The sequence below is a fragment of the Callorhinus ursinus genome, unplaced genomic scaffold (genome assembly GCF_003265705.2).
Source record: "Callorhinus ursinus isolate GAN/ISIS: 27379988/994484 unplaced genomic scaffold, GSC_fseal_2.0 scaffold25, whole genome shotgun sequence".
NCBI lineage: Eukaryota > Metazoa > Chordata > Mammalia > Carnivora > Otariidae > Callorhinus > Callorhinus ursinus.
This window is the reverse complement of record NW_027397087.1, coordinates 7347866-7366020: the sequence shown is the minus strand read 5'-3', so window position 1 is coordinate 7366020 and position 18155 is coordinate 7347866. Positions and strand designations below refer to the sequence as shown.

General features: G+C 44.8%; 1 protein-coding gene across 5 annotated transcripts in view; it reads right to left on the bottom strand.

Moving 5' to 3' along the window:
- BUB1B (BUB1 mitotic checkpoint serine/threonine kinase B) overlaps nt 1–7401 on the bottom strand; it is a 55411-nt gene extending 48010 nt beyond the window's left edge. For 4 of the 5 annotated variants that reach the window (XM_073876786.1, XM_073876787.1, XM_025884598.2 and 1 more), the window contains exons 1-2: nt 7149–7313; nt 3722–3868 (exon numbers count right to left, since the gene is read on the bottom strand). In XM_073876786.1, the coding sequence (XP_073732887.1) occupies nt 3722–3868; nt 7149–7183 (182 nt within the window). In that variant the 5' untranslated portion in view covers nt 7184–7313. Of the gene's footprint in view, nt 1–3721; nt 3869–7148 lie in introns of all 5 variants that reach the window. The other variant, XM_025884599.2, reaches the window with a different exon arrangement.
- Nucleotides 7402–18155: the final 10754 nt, after the last annotated feature.

Below are 18155 nucleotides of genomic sequence, written 5' to 3'. Positions count from 1 at the left end.
TTTATTTATTTATTTGACGGAGAGAGAGAACACAAGCAGGGGGAGCAGCAGTCAGAGGGAGAGGGAGAAACAGACTCCCTGCTGAGCAAGGAGCTTGATGCGGGGCTCAATCCCAGGACCCTGGGATCATGACCTGAGCCAAAGGCAGATGCTTAACTGACTGAGCCACCCAGGCGCACCAAGAAGGCATGTTTTAAATGTAAATTTAAAGACTTTGGGCACCTTGCTGGCTCAGTCTGCGGAGCATGCAGCTCAGGGTTGTGAGTTCAAGCTCCACGATGGCATAAAGATTACTTCAAAAAAATAAAACTAAATTAAAAATAAAGACTTATTTTTAAAATAATATATTTTTAAATATATTTAAATATATAAATATAAATATAGTATATATAAAATAATATATAAATATATAAAATAATAATATACATAAAGATATATAAAATAAATATAAATAAATAATAAAAATAATTTAAAATTATTTTTAAAATAATAATTAAAAAATAAAGCAGGGTTCCACCTGCTCAAGCCACTACTGGTTCTTTAATTGGAGAGTATCTTGAATATGTTAAGTAAAGATTTCAAAAAGATCAATTAATATTTTAAGAATAGAAGAAATTAGAAAAGGAACAATTATGAAGCTAATATGGTGATTTAAGTATGAGATAATGAGGTGATTACCTACAGAAATAGTGAAAAAATAAAATCTAAGACAAAATAAAATCAGCAATCCTCCCAATGTATCTATAGATGCAATGCAATCCAACCAAAATCTCACAAGACCCTTTTCTAGAAACTGACAAGATGATTTTAAAATTTGTTTGGAAAAGCAAAGGACCAAAAATAGCCAAAATAATTCTGAAAAAGAACAACAAAGCTGGAGAACTCACTTTGCCCGAAGTCAAGATTTATTATATAAAGCTAATCAAGACAATGTGTAACTGGTGAAAGGATAAGCAATTAGATCAATGGAAGAGAACAGAGAGGCCAGAAATAATCCACACATATACAATCAAATGATTTATTTTTTCACAAGGGAATTTGCATAGAGCAATTCAGTGGGGAAAAAGAAAATAATCTCTTCCAACAGATGGAGGCAGAACAACTAGAAATCCTTATTGGGGGTGGGGGAAGAACTTTTACCCCTGCCTTACACTATACACAAGGATAAATTTAAGATGAATCATAGACTGAAACATAAAAGCTAAAACAATAAAGCTACTAGAAGAAAACACGAGAGAATATCTTTGCAAATTTGGATCTTTGCAAAGATCTAAAGACAGAAAAAACACTAACCATAAACGAAAAACAGTAATTCATTAAACTTCCTCTAAATGAAAAACTTGTGCTTATCAGAAAACACCACCATGAAAATAGGTAGCCATGAACTGCAAGAAAATGTTTGCAACACATTATTTGATAAAGGTCTTATATACAGACTATATAAAGGTCTCTTGCAACCCAATTTTAAAACTGGGCAAAATGTCTGAACAAATATACCACAAAAGAAGATATATAAAAGGCCAATAACCATGTGAAAAAGTGCTCACATCATTAGTCACCAGGGAAATGACAAATAAAACCATAATGAGATACTATTACATACCCACCAAATGAAAAAAGACTGACACCACCATATACTGAAGTGGATTTGGAGCAAGCGAACTCTCATACATTGCTGACAGAAGTGTAAAATGTTATAATCTCTTTGGAAAACTGCCAGTTTCTTAAAAGTTAAACACACGTTTATTCTTTGACCCATCACTTCTATTCTAAGAGAAATGAAAATGTTCACAAAAATCCTTGTACAAGAATGTCTACAGCAGCTTTATTCATGAAGCACAAAATTGTAAAGCATCTACTGTCCATCAATTGATAAATGGATAAACAAATGGAATACAGCTCAGTAATAAAAAGGAATAATCTACTGATCATGCAACATGAAAGGCCTAACAAAACATGCTGAGTGAAACAACCTATGACCCCATTCATATAAGCTTCTAGAATAAGCAAAAATAACCTATGATGATAGATATCTGATCACTGGTTGCTTCATGAGGAGGGGAAGAACACTGATTGGGAACGGGCATTGAGAGAACTTTTGGAGGTAATAAAAATGTTCTCTGTCTTGAAATGCATGTCAAAACTAATTAAATGGTAAACTTAAAAATCTGACCATTTCATAGCATGTAAATTATACTTTAAGAAAAAAAATCCCCAGACCTTACTAACTAACTAAATAAAATTAGGATGAGAGGGCAACGAGTAAAATCATTCAAGTGAGTTTTGGTATCATTAACCAAAATGGAAAGGCCATTTATGAGAGAAGAGATTAGTATTTAATACACTAGTGATTATATATTACAGGTAGATAAAAAGACATTTAGAAGGCAAATAAGAGACGTAAATAGTAGTTAAACAATCCTGAAAAATGTGAATTTGTAAGGACACATAGAGCAATGAACAAAAGACTTAGGTAAAATGCAGTAGGAAGCCAGTAAGAAAAAAGGAAGGTTAGAGAAGTGGAAACACTAGTAAAATGTCACAGAAACCAGGAAGAAGAGTTAAGAATAGAATACCACCATCTCTGAAATAAAACTCAATGCTTTTAAAGATCCAATGAGATGAGTGAGGATATTCATTATATTATAACCCGAAGTTTTGAAATTGCCTATGACGGTGAAATTTTTTTGTCAGAGATTAAAGGTAGAAACTGATGCTTTAGTTCACTTTTTTGAAAAAAGTGTATTTATCAAAACATGTATTAGTCAAAAGAAACCAAGTTCTGTAGCTCCATTTGAATAACGTAGTACAGTTGACTCTTGAACAACATGGGTTTCAACTACATGGGTCTATTTATATGTGGATTTTTTTCAATAGTGTACAGTACTGTAAGCATATTTTCTCTTTATGATTTTAACATTTTCTTTTCTCTAGCTTACTTTATTGTAAGAATACAGTATATGATATATATAACATACAAAATAGGTGTTAACTCTTTATGTTATTGGTAAGGTTTCCAGTCAACAGGCTTTTAATAGTTAAGTTTTGGGAGTCAAAATTTACACGTGGATTTTCTACTGCACGGGGGGTCAGCACCCCTAATCCCTGGTGTTATTCAAGGGCCAACTGTAGTATTTTTCAGCTTTTCCTTTTTCAGACTTCATTAAATCATTCATGAGAAACATTCTAGTATAAATTTAATTTCTCTCAGGTTTATATTTTCTTTGGAGATCACTATTTCTTTTTGGTATACTCTCAAAAATGTTTTCCTAGAAAGTAAAAAATTGAGTATACATACAAGATAGCAGATTCCCCTTTCCCTCACTACTCAGAATCCAAGGAAGCAATTTCTTTAACTGATTACTATTAAAGAGTTAATTCCATTTAGGGATCCAGCATGACATTATACTTTTGATAAATATTGTTTAGTATGGTATTTCCTTTCCTTTGCTTCTCATTGTCCCCTGTATAAGATCTATTTCTATTGATACAAGAGTTTCGCTGCTCCATAATGAAATGAAATCCTATAGCTCTTGTTCTTAATCATACTCAAGGAGATCTTTAGGTAGCTGTTGTGTGATGAAAAAGCAGGTGGGAAACAGATTCTCACACTATCAATTTTTGAAAAGTATTTCTTATGCCAATCTGCATGGATCCATATCTCCATTATCATCCCGCCTTGAGGATGAATGACAGGGTGATCCCCCACCACTCTACACACCGTTTCTGTTGCTGAAGAGTAGCATTAGAGGCAGATTCTTGCTGCGCCAATGCTCCCTGAAGTGTGGACATGATCCGCCCCTGCCTTAACGGTTGGACATTTTCTTTACTCAGCTCCCACTCATCTCCCTCCAAGGACATGGCTTCACTGTAAAGAGAGAAATAAAAGTAGATTTCATACTTATATGTATATATAAACATATATACGTATTATTATATCACTGGATTATTGTAAATGTTTTCAAATAAGTGACTATTCATGATCTTTGGGCTGAATATGGTGGGCTGGCACATTAGTAGTGTTCTTATACGCCTAAGTGTCTGAGCCTTTCTGTGACCTGGATTCCAAGTTTATGGCTGTAGTATTGCCTAACAGAAGAGAGAATCTAACTACGGTACTGTGGACAGTTATAAGAATAAAGTTTAAGGCAGGAAGAAAAGAAGGGGAAAAAATTATAAATTCGGCAAGGTGGACAAAAAGCAGTTCTATGCTTACCACTAAATGCATCATCTCGTATAGTTTAAAATTAGCCAACCGGGGTGCTGGGGTGGCTCAGCTGGTTAAGCATCTGACTCTTGACTGAGGCTCAGGTCATGATCTCAGGGTTTTGGGATTGAGCCCCACGTTGAGCTCTGTGCTCAGCATGGAGTCTGCTTGTCCCTCTCCCTCTGCTCCTCCCCTTGCTTGTGTGCTCTCTCTCTCAAATAAATAAATAAATAAAATCTTTTTAAAAAAAATTAGCAGTTTGCCAGACTAACACCCCATGTTTCAACTGATGACTTAAAACTGAAGTGTATATGTATATACAGGTAGCCCAGAGCAGAAGCAGACAAAAATACAATTTACTGGTCACAACTGCCCCCCCATTCCATCAAGCCTACTGATGGGAAAATTCCCACAAGTTTTTTGGAGGCAATCACCATATGGGGTATGCGTTCTGAACTTCAGAGCTCTGCAACTGACAGATAGAAGCCTACTTCTGTCTGAGAGATACCATCTCCGGGCTTAAAACAGAGAAACAAGTACTAATCTTCAAAACAAAGTGAAAGTTACATGTGACCTCAGTCTAGATGAGAGCTGAAAACTCTCAAGAAGGTAAACTGTATGTGATTAATAATTTAGGTTGTAACTACTCACATCTTTTTAACCATATTGTGTGCATCTTATAAATGTAAGGGCCTTGTCATTTATTTTCACAACCCTGATGGTCTGACTGTAGTAAGCACTGAATAAGTGTTTGCTGAGTTCATCTGAATTTCTTCTCTTGATCTTGAAATAGCAATGAAACTACCTCAGCTAATGTCCCAAACTGAGCTGGGACTGCTCCCCTCATTCCTTGCCCCCTTGCTTCCTTCCAGACCTGCTCCTCCCACAGTCTTCCTTCATCTCAAATAAATGGCACTTTCATTTTTCCAGTTGCTTACCACTAAATGCATCATCTCATTTAGTTTCCAGTTGCTCAAGCCAAAATCACAGTGCCAACCCTGACACCCCTCTCATTATCCCCCACCTCCAGTTACCTGGCAAATCCTACAAGCTCTACCTTCAAAATAGATTCAGAAATCAACCTCTTATCATCCCCACTGTTTCTAGCCTGGCTCAAGCTAATATCTTCTCTTGCCTGGATTATTTCAATAACCTCATAAGTGGTCTCCCTGCTTTCATCCTTTTCTGCTTTAGTCTTTTTGACACCGCAGCCAATGATCCTATTGAAACTCGTATCAGATCCTGTCTTTCCTCTGCTCAAAACCTTCCACTGACTTTTGAACCAGAGTAAAAGCCAAGTCTTGACAATCTCCACATCCTTGCCTTTACCTCACCCTTCATTTCCTTTTACTCTTCTGGTTCACTTGGCTCCAGCTACTTGCCAGGTGCAGCTCCCTCCCCCAACCCTCACCCTCCAAATTTCTGTACTTTCCCCAGATACGTGCTTGATTAGCTCTTAAGTTTCCTTCAAGTCTTTTTTTTTTTTTAAGATTTTATTTATTTATTTATTTGAGAGAGAGAGAGAGAGCAGAGGCAGGGGGAGCAGCAGAGGGTGAGGGAGAAGCAGACTCCACGCTGAGCAGGGAGCCCAATGCGGGGCAGTTTCCTTCAAGTCTTGACCCGGATGACACTTCTCAGTGAGGCCCCCTGTTCAAAACTATCTAAAATTGCACCAATCCCCCTGCTCCCCACCGTTTTCGTTCTTTTCATACTGACCATCTAGCTTTTAGTTTATTGATCTTGTTTATTGTCTGCTGCCCCCACCCTCATCCCACCCCAGAAATTAAATTGCACAAGGGCAGGGATTTTTGTGTCTTTTGTTTATTTGCCATATTTAGTGCTTAGGAGGTAGTCAATAAATATTTGTTGCACAAGTTAAGAGTTCTCCACATGGTATTTATCTAAGTATTGTGCACCCCATAATGAAAATGCATAGCTCAGGGTGCCTGGGTAGCTCAGCAGGTTAAGCATCTGACTTGGCTCAGGTCATGATCTCAGGGTCCTGGGATGGAGGCCCCCCACCCCAGGGCTCCCCACTCAGCAGGGAGTCTGCTTGTCCCTCTGCCCCTCCCCCTGCTCATGCTCTCTCTCTTTCACATTCTCTCTCAAAGAAATAAATAAATAAATAAAATCTTTAAAAAAAATAAAATGCATTCAGAATTCCAACCTAGAAGAATTGATATGTATTTATATAAGGAAAAGCAGCAAGCATGCAGAGAAAGGCTTTTTATATTTCTAAGTATGCCATTGACATGGAAGCACCTACCATTTGTTTGGCACTTATTTGGAAGCAGTTACTTTACACATACTTTGAATTCATCAGCATTTTCCATATTTTTTTTTAAAAGATAACTGTGGTTTTATTTACAAGATTACAGTATGATTTCAATTTAAGTAGCAATTTATTATATCTCTGCTATCCTTTTTTATTTAAATTCAATTTAATTAACATATACTGTATTATTAGTTTTAGAGGTAGAATTCACTGATTCATCAGTTGCATATAACACCCAGTCAGTGCTCATTAAATCCAGTGCTCTTCTTAATGCCCATCACCCAGTTACGCCACCCCCCCCACCAGCATTTTCCATACTAAGACGAGTCCAAGGTCAAAGAGCCAGGAAATGGCTGAGCGGAGATACACAGACCACACTATAAATTCCAAGTTTTTTGTGCCATTGGGGTCGCAGAGACTCCTCTGCTTTGAAGCTGGGTGCAGCAGGGTTCTCACGTGCCCTCACCCCACGGAGGTCGATGCTAACTAACTAACCCTGTCTTCACCTCCAACCCTGGCGCCCAACCCCAGCAGGAGGGAGGCTCCAGCCTGGCCGCTCTTCTCCCAACTGTGTTTCTCTGGACTGCTCTGAGCGGAGCCTCTGTCACCGGCTACACCATCGGGTCTCGCAGGCACAGCTCCCGGCAACCTTTCTCGGGTACCTACCTCGGGGCACCCCCTTCCTTCTTCATCGCCGCCATCCTGCATTCCCGGTTCAGGCCCTCGTCCTGCCGCAGGCCTTTCTTCAGGGTCGCAGACCGCCTGGGCCTCCTTCTGCAACTTGCCCTTCGAGGTAACGAAGCGACCAGAGGGACAAAAGTTTGCACCTGCTTCCTTGGCAAAACAGCCACCTCAAACCCTCCAAGTTTCAAATTTAACGGTCCCGCGCGGCCGACGTGAATACGCCCCTTCGCCCCTTCGTACTCGCGTATCTCTCTCCCAAGGAATTCTGGGGCTTGTAGTTTATACCAGGTTTAGTCCACGCAGTCGCGATGCATAATGGGAGTTGTAGTTTCCGGGGAGTCTGTGGCCGCTCAGTAGGCGCAGGTTGAGGCGGTGTAAATTCTCTGCAAGTGCTCTAAAGCAAGTCTCTGAGCCCATCGAGGGACACTTCAAGCACCAGAACTTCTTTGATGTTTTGAGCATAGAGAGATACCTTTGAGTGCTTGCCCTTGGCTTGAAACTTCTTGGGTGGCTGGCCAGGCTGAGTTCACCCCTTGCTGTCTGATTCAAGTTCCTCCCACGTCTAGAGTTCTTAGGGCACCCTGACCCTAAGGGTATTTCCTGCCTAATTTTGAATTCAGAAAAGCTGGACTCTAGTTCTGTGAAAATCGTAACAAGTGTGCATCCTTAGGCAAAGCCATATAGTCTCTCTGACCTTCAAATTTCTCATCTCTACTGCACAGTCCACAGGCAGAAAATACAGCTATGCCTCATCTCCCAAGGTATGGCGTCTTTTCCTCTTCAGGGCAGCAGCCTCCACTGGCACTGGACTCTTAGTCCCCGTTCCAGTTTCTTGAGGAAGAAAATATGGTGGGCTTAGTTGTGGCCAGGGGAGCAGGGGCTTTTGAACGAACCCAGGTACAAGGGAGTCATCCTCCTGTGAACCTGAGGGTGGTGAGGGTGGCAGTTCCCAGAGAAGGGAGCTGGGAGTAGGTGTTCACTGCTCCTTGCCTCTTGGTTCTCAGGTTTCTCCACCATGTTTTTTTAAGATTTTATTTTTAAGTAATCTCTACACCCAACATGGGGCTCAAACTTAACAACCCCGATATCAAGAGTTGCACGCTCTACTGACTGAGCCAGCTGGGTGCCTCTCCACCATTTTCTCATACTATATAAGCTTTTCTTTCTTCCACATCATCAGGACTTTTGATTGCGATGGAATGAGAATCCAAATCAAACTGACTTCCTCAGAAAAGGGAGTTTATTGGCTCATATATAAAAGACTTCAGATGACACTTAACCCAGGACTCATGTGGTGTCACCAGGACTGGGACCCTCTCCATTTCTCACCTCTGCTCTTCTTTATGTTAGTTTATTGTCATTCTCCACTGAGTAACAGCTATAGGACTTGGTCTTTCCAGGTTCAAGTTCAGACTCAGAAGTCACTCTCATTTGCCACCCCCCGCCCCACTGTCACTGGAACTAGCAGATTCAGGGCTCTAATTGTTCAAGCCCAGATCATGTGTTTCATCTTGGGAGGAGAGAGGGGAAGGGGTGGTTCCCTACAGGAAATTTTGGTTTCTCTTTGCTTCTAAGTGTTTTACATCCAAGAAGACTTCCTGGATTATGAGAGAGGTGATATATGGGATTCTCTCTTTGGCTCATTTTATCTCTCACCTCACACCAGTACTGACCTAGCCCCTCATTTCCTTTCCCCAGAGTGTCCTGTTCACATCCACAACTCCTTAATTCCGTTTGCTTCCTATAAACCATCTTGGAAGACGTAGCATTTGCTCTTTTGATCTGTCTTGCTCATAACCTAGTCAGAAGCTCCACAAATTGTGGTACAACATGGAACCCTTTCAGGCTAAACTCTGCTTGTTTCACCAGACAAGGGAGACAGGTTTTTTTTAAAAAAAGGTATGACAGAATGTGCTGTATGGTCTTACTGGGAAAGTGAGTTCTTGTTGGGCTGGACTGTGGCTGAGTGGTGATATGAACCTCAGCAGCACTCACTGATCATGAAGAAAGTCAGGATTAAGCTCATACACATTTCTGGTCCAAAGAGGGTGAGACAGAGGCTCAGCCTGAGTCCTTCAATGTGCCGAGCATGGGTGGGGCACAGAAGATGTGAACAGTGAACCGACACAGCTCTTGTCCTCTAGCAACTTCAGGCCAGTGGGAGAGACAGACAAATAAACAGGTAATTTCACTACATTGCTGCCACAACCAGAGGTAAATGAACACAAGAGGCCACGGGGGCACATGGAGGACCTTCCAGCCCAGGCGTGGGGGAGAGGAGGTCAGGGCCAATTTTGTAGAAAAGATGGCCAACCTGAAAGGTAGGAAAGGTTTGGCACAAACTAATGAGCAACACAGGCTGAGTCGCAGCTGAAGTTTCTCTCCACTATGTGTCCACTTCCTCTTCATTCCCCACTCTCTCCACTGACTTCCTGTACTCAGAGCTCACCCCTTTAGACCTCCGTGCCGGCCCACTAAAGCTTGCCTGTCCTGTGTGCTGTTCTCTCTCACCTAGCTATCACATTGAAAACAGGAACTAAGTCACACTGAGATGTTAATAGCAGTTAATGCTTTACTGCAGTATTTTCCACATCATGTTCTAAGATGTTAGCAGATGTTACAGGGGAATAAAAAGTGTGGTTTTCAAATAAGTTTCTTTTTTTTTTTTTTAAAGATTTTATTTATTTATTTGAGAGAGAGAGAGAATGAGAGAGAGCACGAGAGGGAAGAGGGTCAGAGGGAGAAGCAGACTCCCCGCTGAGCGGGGAGCCCGATGCGGGACTCGATCCTGGGACCCCAGGATCATGACCTGAGCCGAAGGCAGTCGCTTAACCAACTGAGCCACCCAGGCGCCCTCAAATAAGTTTCTGAAATGCTGACTTACATGGGTATCTCTACTTAAAGGTTCCCTCGAGCCTTTAATATGCCAACGTGCACTTTGAATCTCTAAGGGAAGGTACCCCTTCCCTTTTAGTTTTCTACTGCTGCTGCAACAAAATATCATAAACTTAGTAGCTTAAAACAATACAGATTTATAATCTTACAATTTGACAGGTCAGAAGCTTGCCTCCAGCCTCACTGGGTTAAACAAGGTGCCAGTAGGACTGTGTTTCTGGAAGCCCTTTGGGAGAATTTGTTTCTTTTTTTCCAATTTTTAGAGGCATTCACAAGTATTCTGTCACTGGTGGCCCCCTTCCTACATCTTCAAAGCCAGCGACACGCATCTGTCTGATTTGGCTCCTGTATTACCATGTCTCTTTCTCTGACCATAGTCAGGAAAATCTCTCTGCTTTTAAGGGCTCATGTAATTATATTGGACCCATCCAGATAATCCAGGCTAACCTTTCTATCTCAAAGTCCTGAATGTTAATCACATCTGCCAAGTCCTTTTTGCCACAGGTTCCATGGATTAGGACATGGACATCTTTAGGGGCGACGGTGGTGCCAAAACATGTTGGTGTCTCTGAACTCATTTGGCCACGCTTTTTGCACATCTTTCAGAACAGACTTTGGGCTCTTTGTATTTCAACAGTCGGCCCCAGGAGAAGAAAATTCATAAAGGAATAAATCTTAGTGGCGGAATTTCAGGCATAGTGGCGACGGGTAGCGGTTGGGGACTAGCAAGCCCTGCGTTTTTACACATTTGCTTTACATGCAAAGCCACACTTAATCTGCATTAGTGGCTGTTAGAAGGATTTAGTTGTCAGAAAATCTATGACCTCTTGCTTGGTCTTGTGGAGATGTGTGTGTTCTTGATTATCAAAGGTTGATTTCCCCCAATTTTGCCTTCATGAATTATATGAAATCCTACTTTAGCAGGCTAACCACTGCAAAGATGAAAACCTCTGGGTCTCCCCAGGGAACCCTTGGATGGCCTGATTGTTTACTGTGTAACCACAAGAGGAAGGAGGGACTATCTGGGGGTGGGAGGAAGGTCAAGAGAGACTGAATGAGGGTGTGTATCTTCAGGGCCTGAAGGAGACCACATCTGGGAAAGCAGAATCACCCTGCTGGCCTTTACCCCAGCAACAGATCAGCCAATCAGGGCAGGAGCTGCATCTTGTCTTTACCAGTGATGAGGTGTCTTGAGGTAGAAGAACCAATGAGAAGGAAGCATAATAATCCAAACCATCTTGCGTTTGCAGGAGGAAGGGAGGTGAAGGGTGAAAAGATGCGTTAGCCCAGGGCTGGGGACTACTGGCAGCTACCCAGTTGCATCTCACAGTAGCTGTTGCTGACAGGGTATTAGGGAACGCTCCAAGGAACTGGGCTTCTCTCTCTTCAAGTCCATGGAAACTCTTTTCTGAACTATGTTTCTGCTTTTCTGCAGAACTACCCTACTTTCATGGGTCTTCTCAGACCACTGGAAATTGCCTGACCCAGAATTTCCATACTGATATACAAAAAATGTGCATGCTGAACGAGGCAATACCAGGTATCAACTTTTCTTCATCTGGCAGAAACAACAACAACAACAAAAGGTCGGAATGGACCACAAGCTGAGAACTGGAGCAATCACACGGCAGGGCTGTTGAGAAATGGGGTAAGATGCGGCGCTCAATAAACTATGTAGTTAATAGGAAGTACACATTTGGGCTGTTTTGCCCTGCCATTATCCTGATCAGAGTTTTGTGCTCCAGGAAGGCTTGGGAGAGCACTGGGGGGCTGCTCCATGTCTGGACATCAGCACCCTCCCAGCAGAGGTGAAATATCCTCCAGTGGCCTCAGAAGTAGAGCCATGAACCAGGGAACTGAAGCAGGAAAGGAAGAACGTGGCAGATGCTGGGTGGTAACTGCGGGAATGACTCGTTGATGAGCCCAAGAGCTCTGGAAGATACCCAGACCACCTAGGGGAGGCTGTGAAAGGGGGGCTGGATCAGGACCACATACTTAGCTGTACAAATTATGCCATGCCCAAGGGCACCCATCCAGAGGTACAGATGGGACACTTTTTCCTGCTTTGCTCACTCAGAGGAGGCACTTCTAAAAGTTCTGCTCAGAGGGGCCTCCATTTTCTAAGTTACGGAAAGCACGGTGTCTGCTCGCTGTGGCCCTGGGCCTAGCGGATTTTATGGAGGAGCCGGTGGAGTCTTCCTCACTTGTGTTCATGTAGCTCCACAGCAGTGAGGCCTATCTATCCTTATGTGAGGGGTGGTGATCCCACGATAGGTGAACAACAGTTGGGATGGTTCTTGGCAGAGCCACGCGATGTGGGGAAGCTGACAGGGGGATGGCGTGGCTGGGGGTGGGTATGTTGGTGCTCCCAAGGCTTCTCTGACAGTCAGGCTTCCTTGTTCCCTCTCCCAGATGTTGCCTCCCAGGACCTGGTGCAGACTGTAGAAAGTTCGCTTCTGACATTCTGAGAGGCCCAGCCATGGGAGGCATTCCTGGGCTCTGCATGGCTCTTCCAAGGCAAGGCCAGAGGTCAGGGGCCCACAGGCTGGGAGAGGATGGGATGTTGGGAAACAACTTAGTTTGCCTGGATGTGGGAGCCAACATGGAGCTGTTTGGATTGCACCGTGAGAAGTTGACTGTGGCTAGAAATGGGATGATTCAGAGAAGAGTTAAGTGAGGTGAGAAGCTATTTGGCCTCTGTTCCAACTCTACCCTCCTCCCTCCCAGCTTATTTTTTTTCCCTTGTCTGAAGGTGTGGGTCCTCTCCAGGACTGGCCAACATTCTTCCTTTCTTAAAACAATTCTGAGTCTGAGGGCCAATGGGAGATATGAATTTGGGAACTTTCTCGGGCAACATTAGAGGAATTCTTCCCATTTCAGAATCTGAGGCTCACTGCTGGACTTGAACTTGCCAGTGATGTGAACCCCAGTCTCTTGAGCCAGGACAGAACCACACAAGCTTCCCTTCTCCCACAGAGGTCTTCGGGACGCATTGCCTCTAGGAAGTTTGAATGCCTTTCTTCCAACACAGGCTCCCAAACTGAAGCAGGGAGAAGAGAGTCCAGAGACAGGCAAAGTGAGAAAAACATCTTCCCCTAAGAGTCGAAAGACAGAAGTGGATCATCTGATCCTGTTTCTGAGTTTCTCTCCAGGCCCCCTGGGAGGAGTTAGGGAAGGCGGTGGGCATCCTGAGAGCAGGGACAGGGAGCCGGCCTAGCTGCAGCCCCTGTGTTTTCACCAAGGGGAGCTGTGGCATTTGAGAGTCTGGCTTCTGCCGCGGGGGGGGGGGGGGGGGTGCGGTGATGTTTGCCAGGACCAGACAGGCAGTGAATGGCATTAGCTACGGGGCTGTCGCAGGGCAAACCCCACCACCCAGACAGGTCTGAGAGAGGTTTATCCCTCCAATCTATGGGCTGCATTTTCCTCCGCAACTGCAAAGGAAGAGATTGGATCTGCTGGCTCCTCGCAGCAGCCAAAGGCTCTGCCCCCCACCGCTCTCCTGAGCCCCGCCCCCCCGCCCGGAATGGGTAAGAGCCACAGGGGGGGATGTGGCAGCTCTCACTGTGCATCAGATCCTCAGGACCTGGCCTGAGGCAGGTGCTCAATAAGCACCGGTTCACTGAGTGACTGACAGAAATGAAGAAAAGAGAAGAGTGAATGCATGACTTTGTTGCTCCCAAGAGGGGTCTTGGAAAATGCCTAGGAGTTATTCGAAGAAAAGGAAGGGCTTTCTAGCCAGAAGGGACCGCACGTCTAACACAGGTTGGCAAGAGAGTGAGTGTTCTGGGGGTCTGTGGGGCTGCAGGGAATCATAATGGTGGAAGCTTGGGGTCGGTGTGGGGGGTATCTGGCCAGGGAGGCCCCACACTTGCTGTGCCTGGCCAACAGGAAGGTTGGAGGGCAAGCTCAGCTCCTTCTGCTCCCAGTGTAGGGCGGTGTCCAGCTGCAGCCTGGAAGCTGGGTCTCTCCCCCTTGGGGTCTCAAGTTTCCCACCTATGCATGGAGCCATCTATCTTCTCGGCTGGGGGAAAGCCTGAGGATTGTCCCAGGTGAGAAGGGGACAGGGCACAGAATGGGTACCTCCCCCATCCCACCTGGATGCATTCCCTTCTACACCTCAGACACACCTCTCAGATGCCAAGTTGTTTTCACTCATTTGCTTTATCCTGATGAGGCCATCCATCAAGGCTGCCAGGACCAGGGGGAACTGCCCCAGCTGGTCTAACTGGTTGGGCTGCAGGTCACAGCTCCTGTCTTTCCCAGAGGGCTCCCTGCTCCCCTAGCTGTGCCCAGCTCTGACGCATTCCCGTTGGCCCTGGGGGACCAGTGCTCATCCCTTGGCACCATAGCCCTCCCACCCTGAGGATGTGATGAAGGGCACGGGGCTGTTTTCACTTCTGCATCTTTCCTTGCCTCCTGGACGTGTCTGCAGACTGAGGCAGCCCTACTGTCAGACAAAGTGCTCTCACTATAAAAAACACTCTTCTGTTCCCCAGAGGGTGTCTGGAGGATGAGGGTATTGCAGATTGTCTTGGGGACTGGGGAGCGAGTGCTGTGGGCGTTTAATAGGGATGGGACGGGGATGTCCTGCAAAGCGAAGGACAACCCCACACAACAATAGGATTGTCCCACCCAAAATGGCAGTAACTTCCCCCACTGAGGAATGCTGTGTCTGGGCCCACTTTATTTAGAGAAGCAGAATTTGTGTAATCTCTGCAGCAGAGCTTCTTAAACTTCATGAATCGCCTGGGGATCTTGTTGAAATGCAGATCCCGATTCAGCAGGACCGGGGTGGGGCCTGAGATTCTGCATTTCTGATGAGCTCCCAGGTGTGCAGGACCTGGTCCTGGTCCTGCTGCTTCAGGACCACGCTGTGTCTCGTGAGGTGTACGGCACAAATATACATGCATGGGTCTTCCTTTAGGGCATTTGAACTGCAGAATTTGTTCAACTGGATATTGCCAAATATTTGCTCAGATTGGTGGCTTTCAAGCAGGAGTGGTTTTTGTCTCCTCCCCAGGAGACATTTTTGACTGTCACAACTGGGGGGGGGCGGGCAGGGACAAGGCTGTTCCTGGCATCTGGTGGGTAGAGGTACACTGTTAGATGTCCTACAGCAGACAGGACAGCCACTCACAACAAAGAAGGATCCAGCCCAAAGTGTCAGTAGTGCCTGGGTTGAGAAACCCTGGCTTAGATAAAATTTGAAAACAGTGTGAAATATATGTGTGTGCCGTGTGACTGCACTGCAAGTGGGTGACCCTGGCCACATTGCTGTGAGCACATGTCATTGCCTGAAGCTCAGGCTTCTCTGAGCGTGAACGTATCCAGCCAGTTAGAAATCAGAAGGACTGGGTGTGCTCCCAGAGAATAAACTCTGGTAGTAGTTGTGATACTTTATAAGCCTTGGAGATCAAATTTTAGAAAATCAAGGGTGGGTAGTGGGGAGGCAGGGAGAGGGAAAGGACATAAGAGGAACTCATAGGTAGATATGAGTCTGTCCATATTTTAGTTCTAGCCCTGGGTGTTCATGGGTGCTTTTTATATTGTTTTGAAATAAATAATTAACTAAACACAAATAACCACAAAGGTGGGCCATGCCTGGATCAAGGAAGAGAGAGGGCTATAGACTAAGGACTGTGATTAATCCAATGTACCTGGGGTTAAAAAAAAGAAAGAAAAAGTGAATCACTTAGGGTGAGTGACTAATAATAAAGTAATGCCATTGTACTTAGAGCAAAAATATCTGTGAGGGGGAGAGAACATGACAGGTTATGCAAAAAGACAAAAGTAGGTGCCCTGGGAAGAATGCCACTTGCCGTGGGTCTGACTCTTTGCACAGTCCTAGTGGAGGGGGGATCTGGAAAGCATGGAGGACAGGGTCTTTCCTCTTCTGTTCAGCTTCAGCCTTGCAAGGACCCTGAGGACCATCTCCTGGAGTGTCACAGCAGAAGGCCAATGGCTCTGGGCAGCGTCCTGACAAGCTGCTGCCCAGAGGGGTCTCCCATCAGGCCGCTAGCCAGGATATTGGCCCCATCCCTGCCCCTCTGTCCCTCTGTGATCCACAGCCTGGCTCCTTGTGCTCAGCTATTCTGCTAGACACACAGGGACAACTGATGATTTCTCTGGTGGCTTTCTGTGTCCCCACAATGCCCCACTGTCTCTATTCCACTTATCCAGGCTCCTTGCCCCCTCGCTATTTCTCACAGAATCTCAACTAGTCCCAGAGTACCTGGACAGTACACTCGGTTTCATACTTTCTTTCCTATCCATGTCAAAACTTACCTCTCCTGTGCGCCCCTTCCCCAGACACTTTTTTCTGAGTGGCTAATCGTAAACACCAGAGAATTTTCCTCAGGAATGCCAATGGGTTTTTTATTATGATAACCTCCACCTGTGGTGTCTGTGCATTTTGATGGGAGATAGAGAGGTCTTGGAGATCTTCCAGTGCAGCTCCTCAGGTGACGGGCCAGGAACCAAGGTTCAGAGAACTTCTTTGCCCGAGGTAATGTGGTGTCCCGGGGGAGAGACTGAGAGCACCACCCCACTCCCACTCCTCTATTTTAGTCTGTCACTTCGTCACTCAGCCAACAAAGCTTTATGGAGCGTTTGCTATTGCATGCCAGGCACTAACTGGGCAGTGGGGTCACAAATAAGATGAGATTCTCGGGCACCTGGGTGGCTCAGTTGGTTAAGCGACTGCCTTCGGCTCAGGTCCTGATCCTGGAGTCCCGGGATCGAGTCCCACATCGGGCTCCCTGCTCAGCAGGGAGTCTGCTTCTCCCTCTGACCCTCTTCCCTCTCGTGCTCTCTCTCTCTCATTCTCCCTCTCTCAGATAAATAAATAAAATCTTAAAAAAAAAAAAAAAAGATGAGATTCTCATCCCAAGTCATCCCCCATCGAGTGGGTGAAGACAGCCAGGTGGGAAAGAAAACTGCAGTGCATACGATGCGGTCGTACTTCCACAGAAGTATCGTGTGCAGCTTGGCCACACGGAGGCGGGGAGAAGCTTTGAGGCAGCTGTGGAGAACTTTCCAAAGCAGTTTTCTAACTGTGTCTAGGGTTCCTCCCCATGACTCCGAAGGGGGACATGGGGCTCCAGGCCGTCTTAGGGACAGTGGGTTTTTAACTCCTTTCCATCCCCATCCTCACCTTTACCTGCAGACACTACTGTGGGCCAGCTTGTCTCAGTTACCTGTTCACAGTCACCTTGGGCCCATGGGCATCCCAGGCCAAGTTAACTTCTCGGCAGCCATCCTATTCATGGCTTATCCAACACCAAAGCCTCCTGCTCTCCTTTGCTAACAAGATCATTTCCTGGGATGATGATGAGCCCTGCCCCAAGCAGTGGCTCACAATTTTCTCAACCCAGTCATGACAATTCCTTTCCCCAGTCTCTCACTTCCCTTGCATCTGAGAGTGGCCATTTGATCCAGTTGAGACCCAAACAGAAGTCTAGAGAGGATAGAGGTGGTAGAGACACAGTTGGCCTGGCCCTTCTGCCCTGCTTCCTAACTTGGAGATAGATGTGATGTCTGGATCTAGGCAGCCTCTTGTGACCATGAAGTGAAAACAGGAAGATAAGAGCCAATATGCTAAGGGAAAGCAGAATGGAAAGGCAGGAAGAGCCTGGCTGTATGACAGCATCATACACAGTTTCTCCTGGGCGGGAAATCAGTTCTAAGGAAAAACAGCCATCAAGGGGAAGCTGATGAATATGCCATTCTTAAAAAAAAAAAAAAAAAAAAACCACCATATTATCACATCCACCATATTACCCACCATATTATCACATCTCATGATCATCAACCAGCTCCCCAAAATTCTAACCTTACCATTGTTGCCAGGAAGCTGAAGGTGAATGAAGAGCTGATCGTTGAGTTTCACGAGTTATTTGTTCTCAAGAATGTGAATCACAAATGGATTTGCACTAATGATATTTTTAGAGTGGCTTCGTATAATTTTCGTTGAATACTTTGTATATTGACTCTTCACCCTGTTAACAGCTTGGTTTGACTTAAGAAAAATGTAAAGAACACACTGTTTTGTTTTGGTTTTTTTGCTTGGGAGAGGTTAAATAAAGGAAAATGGAT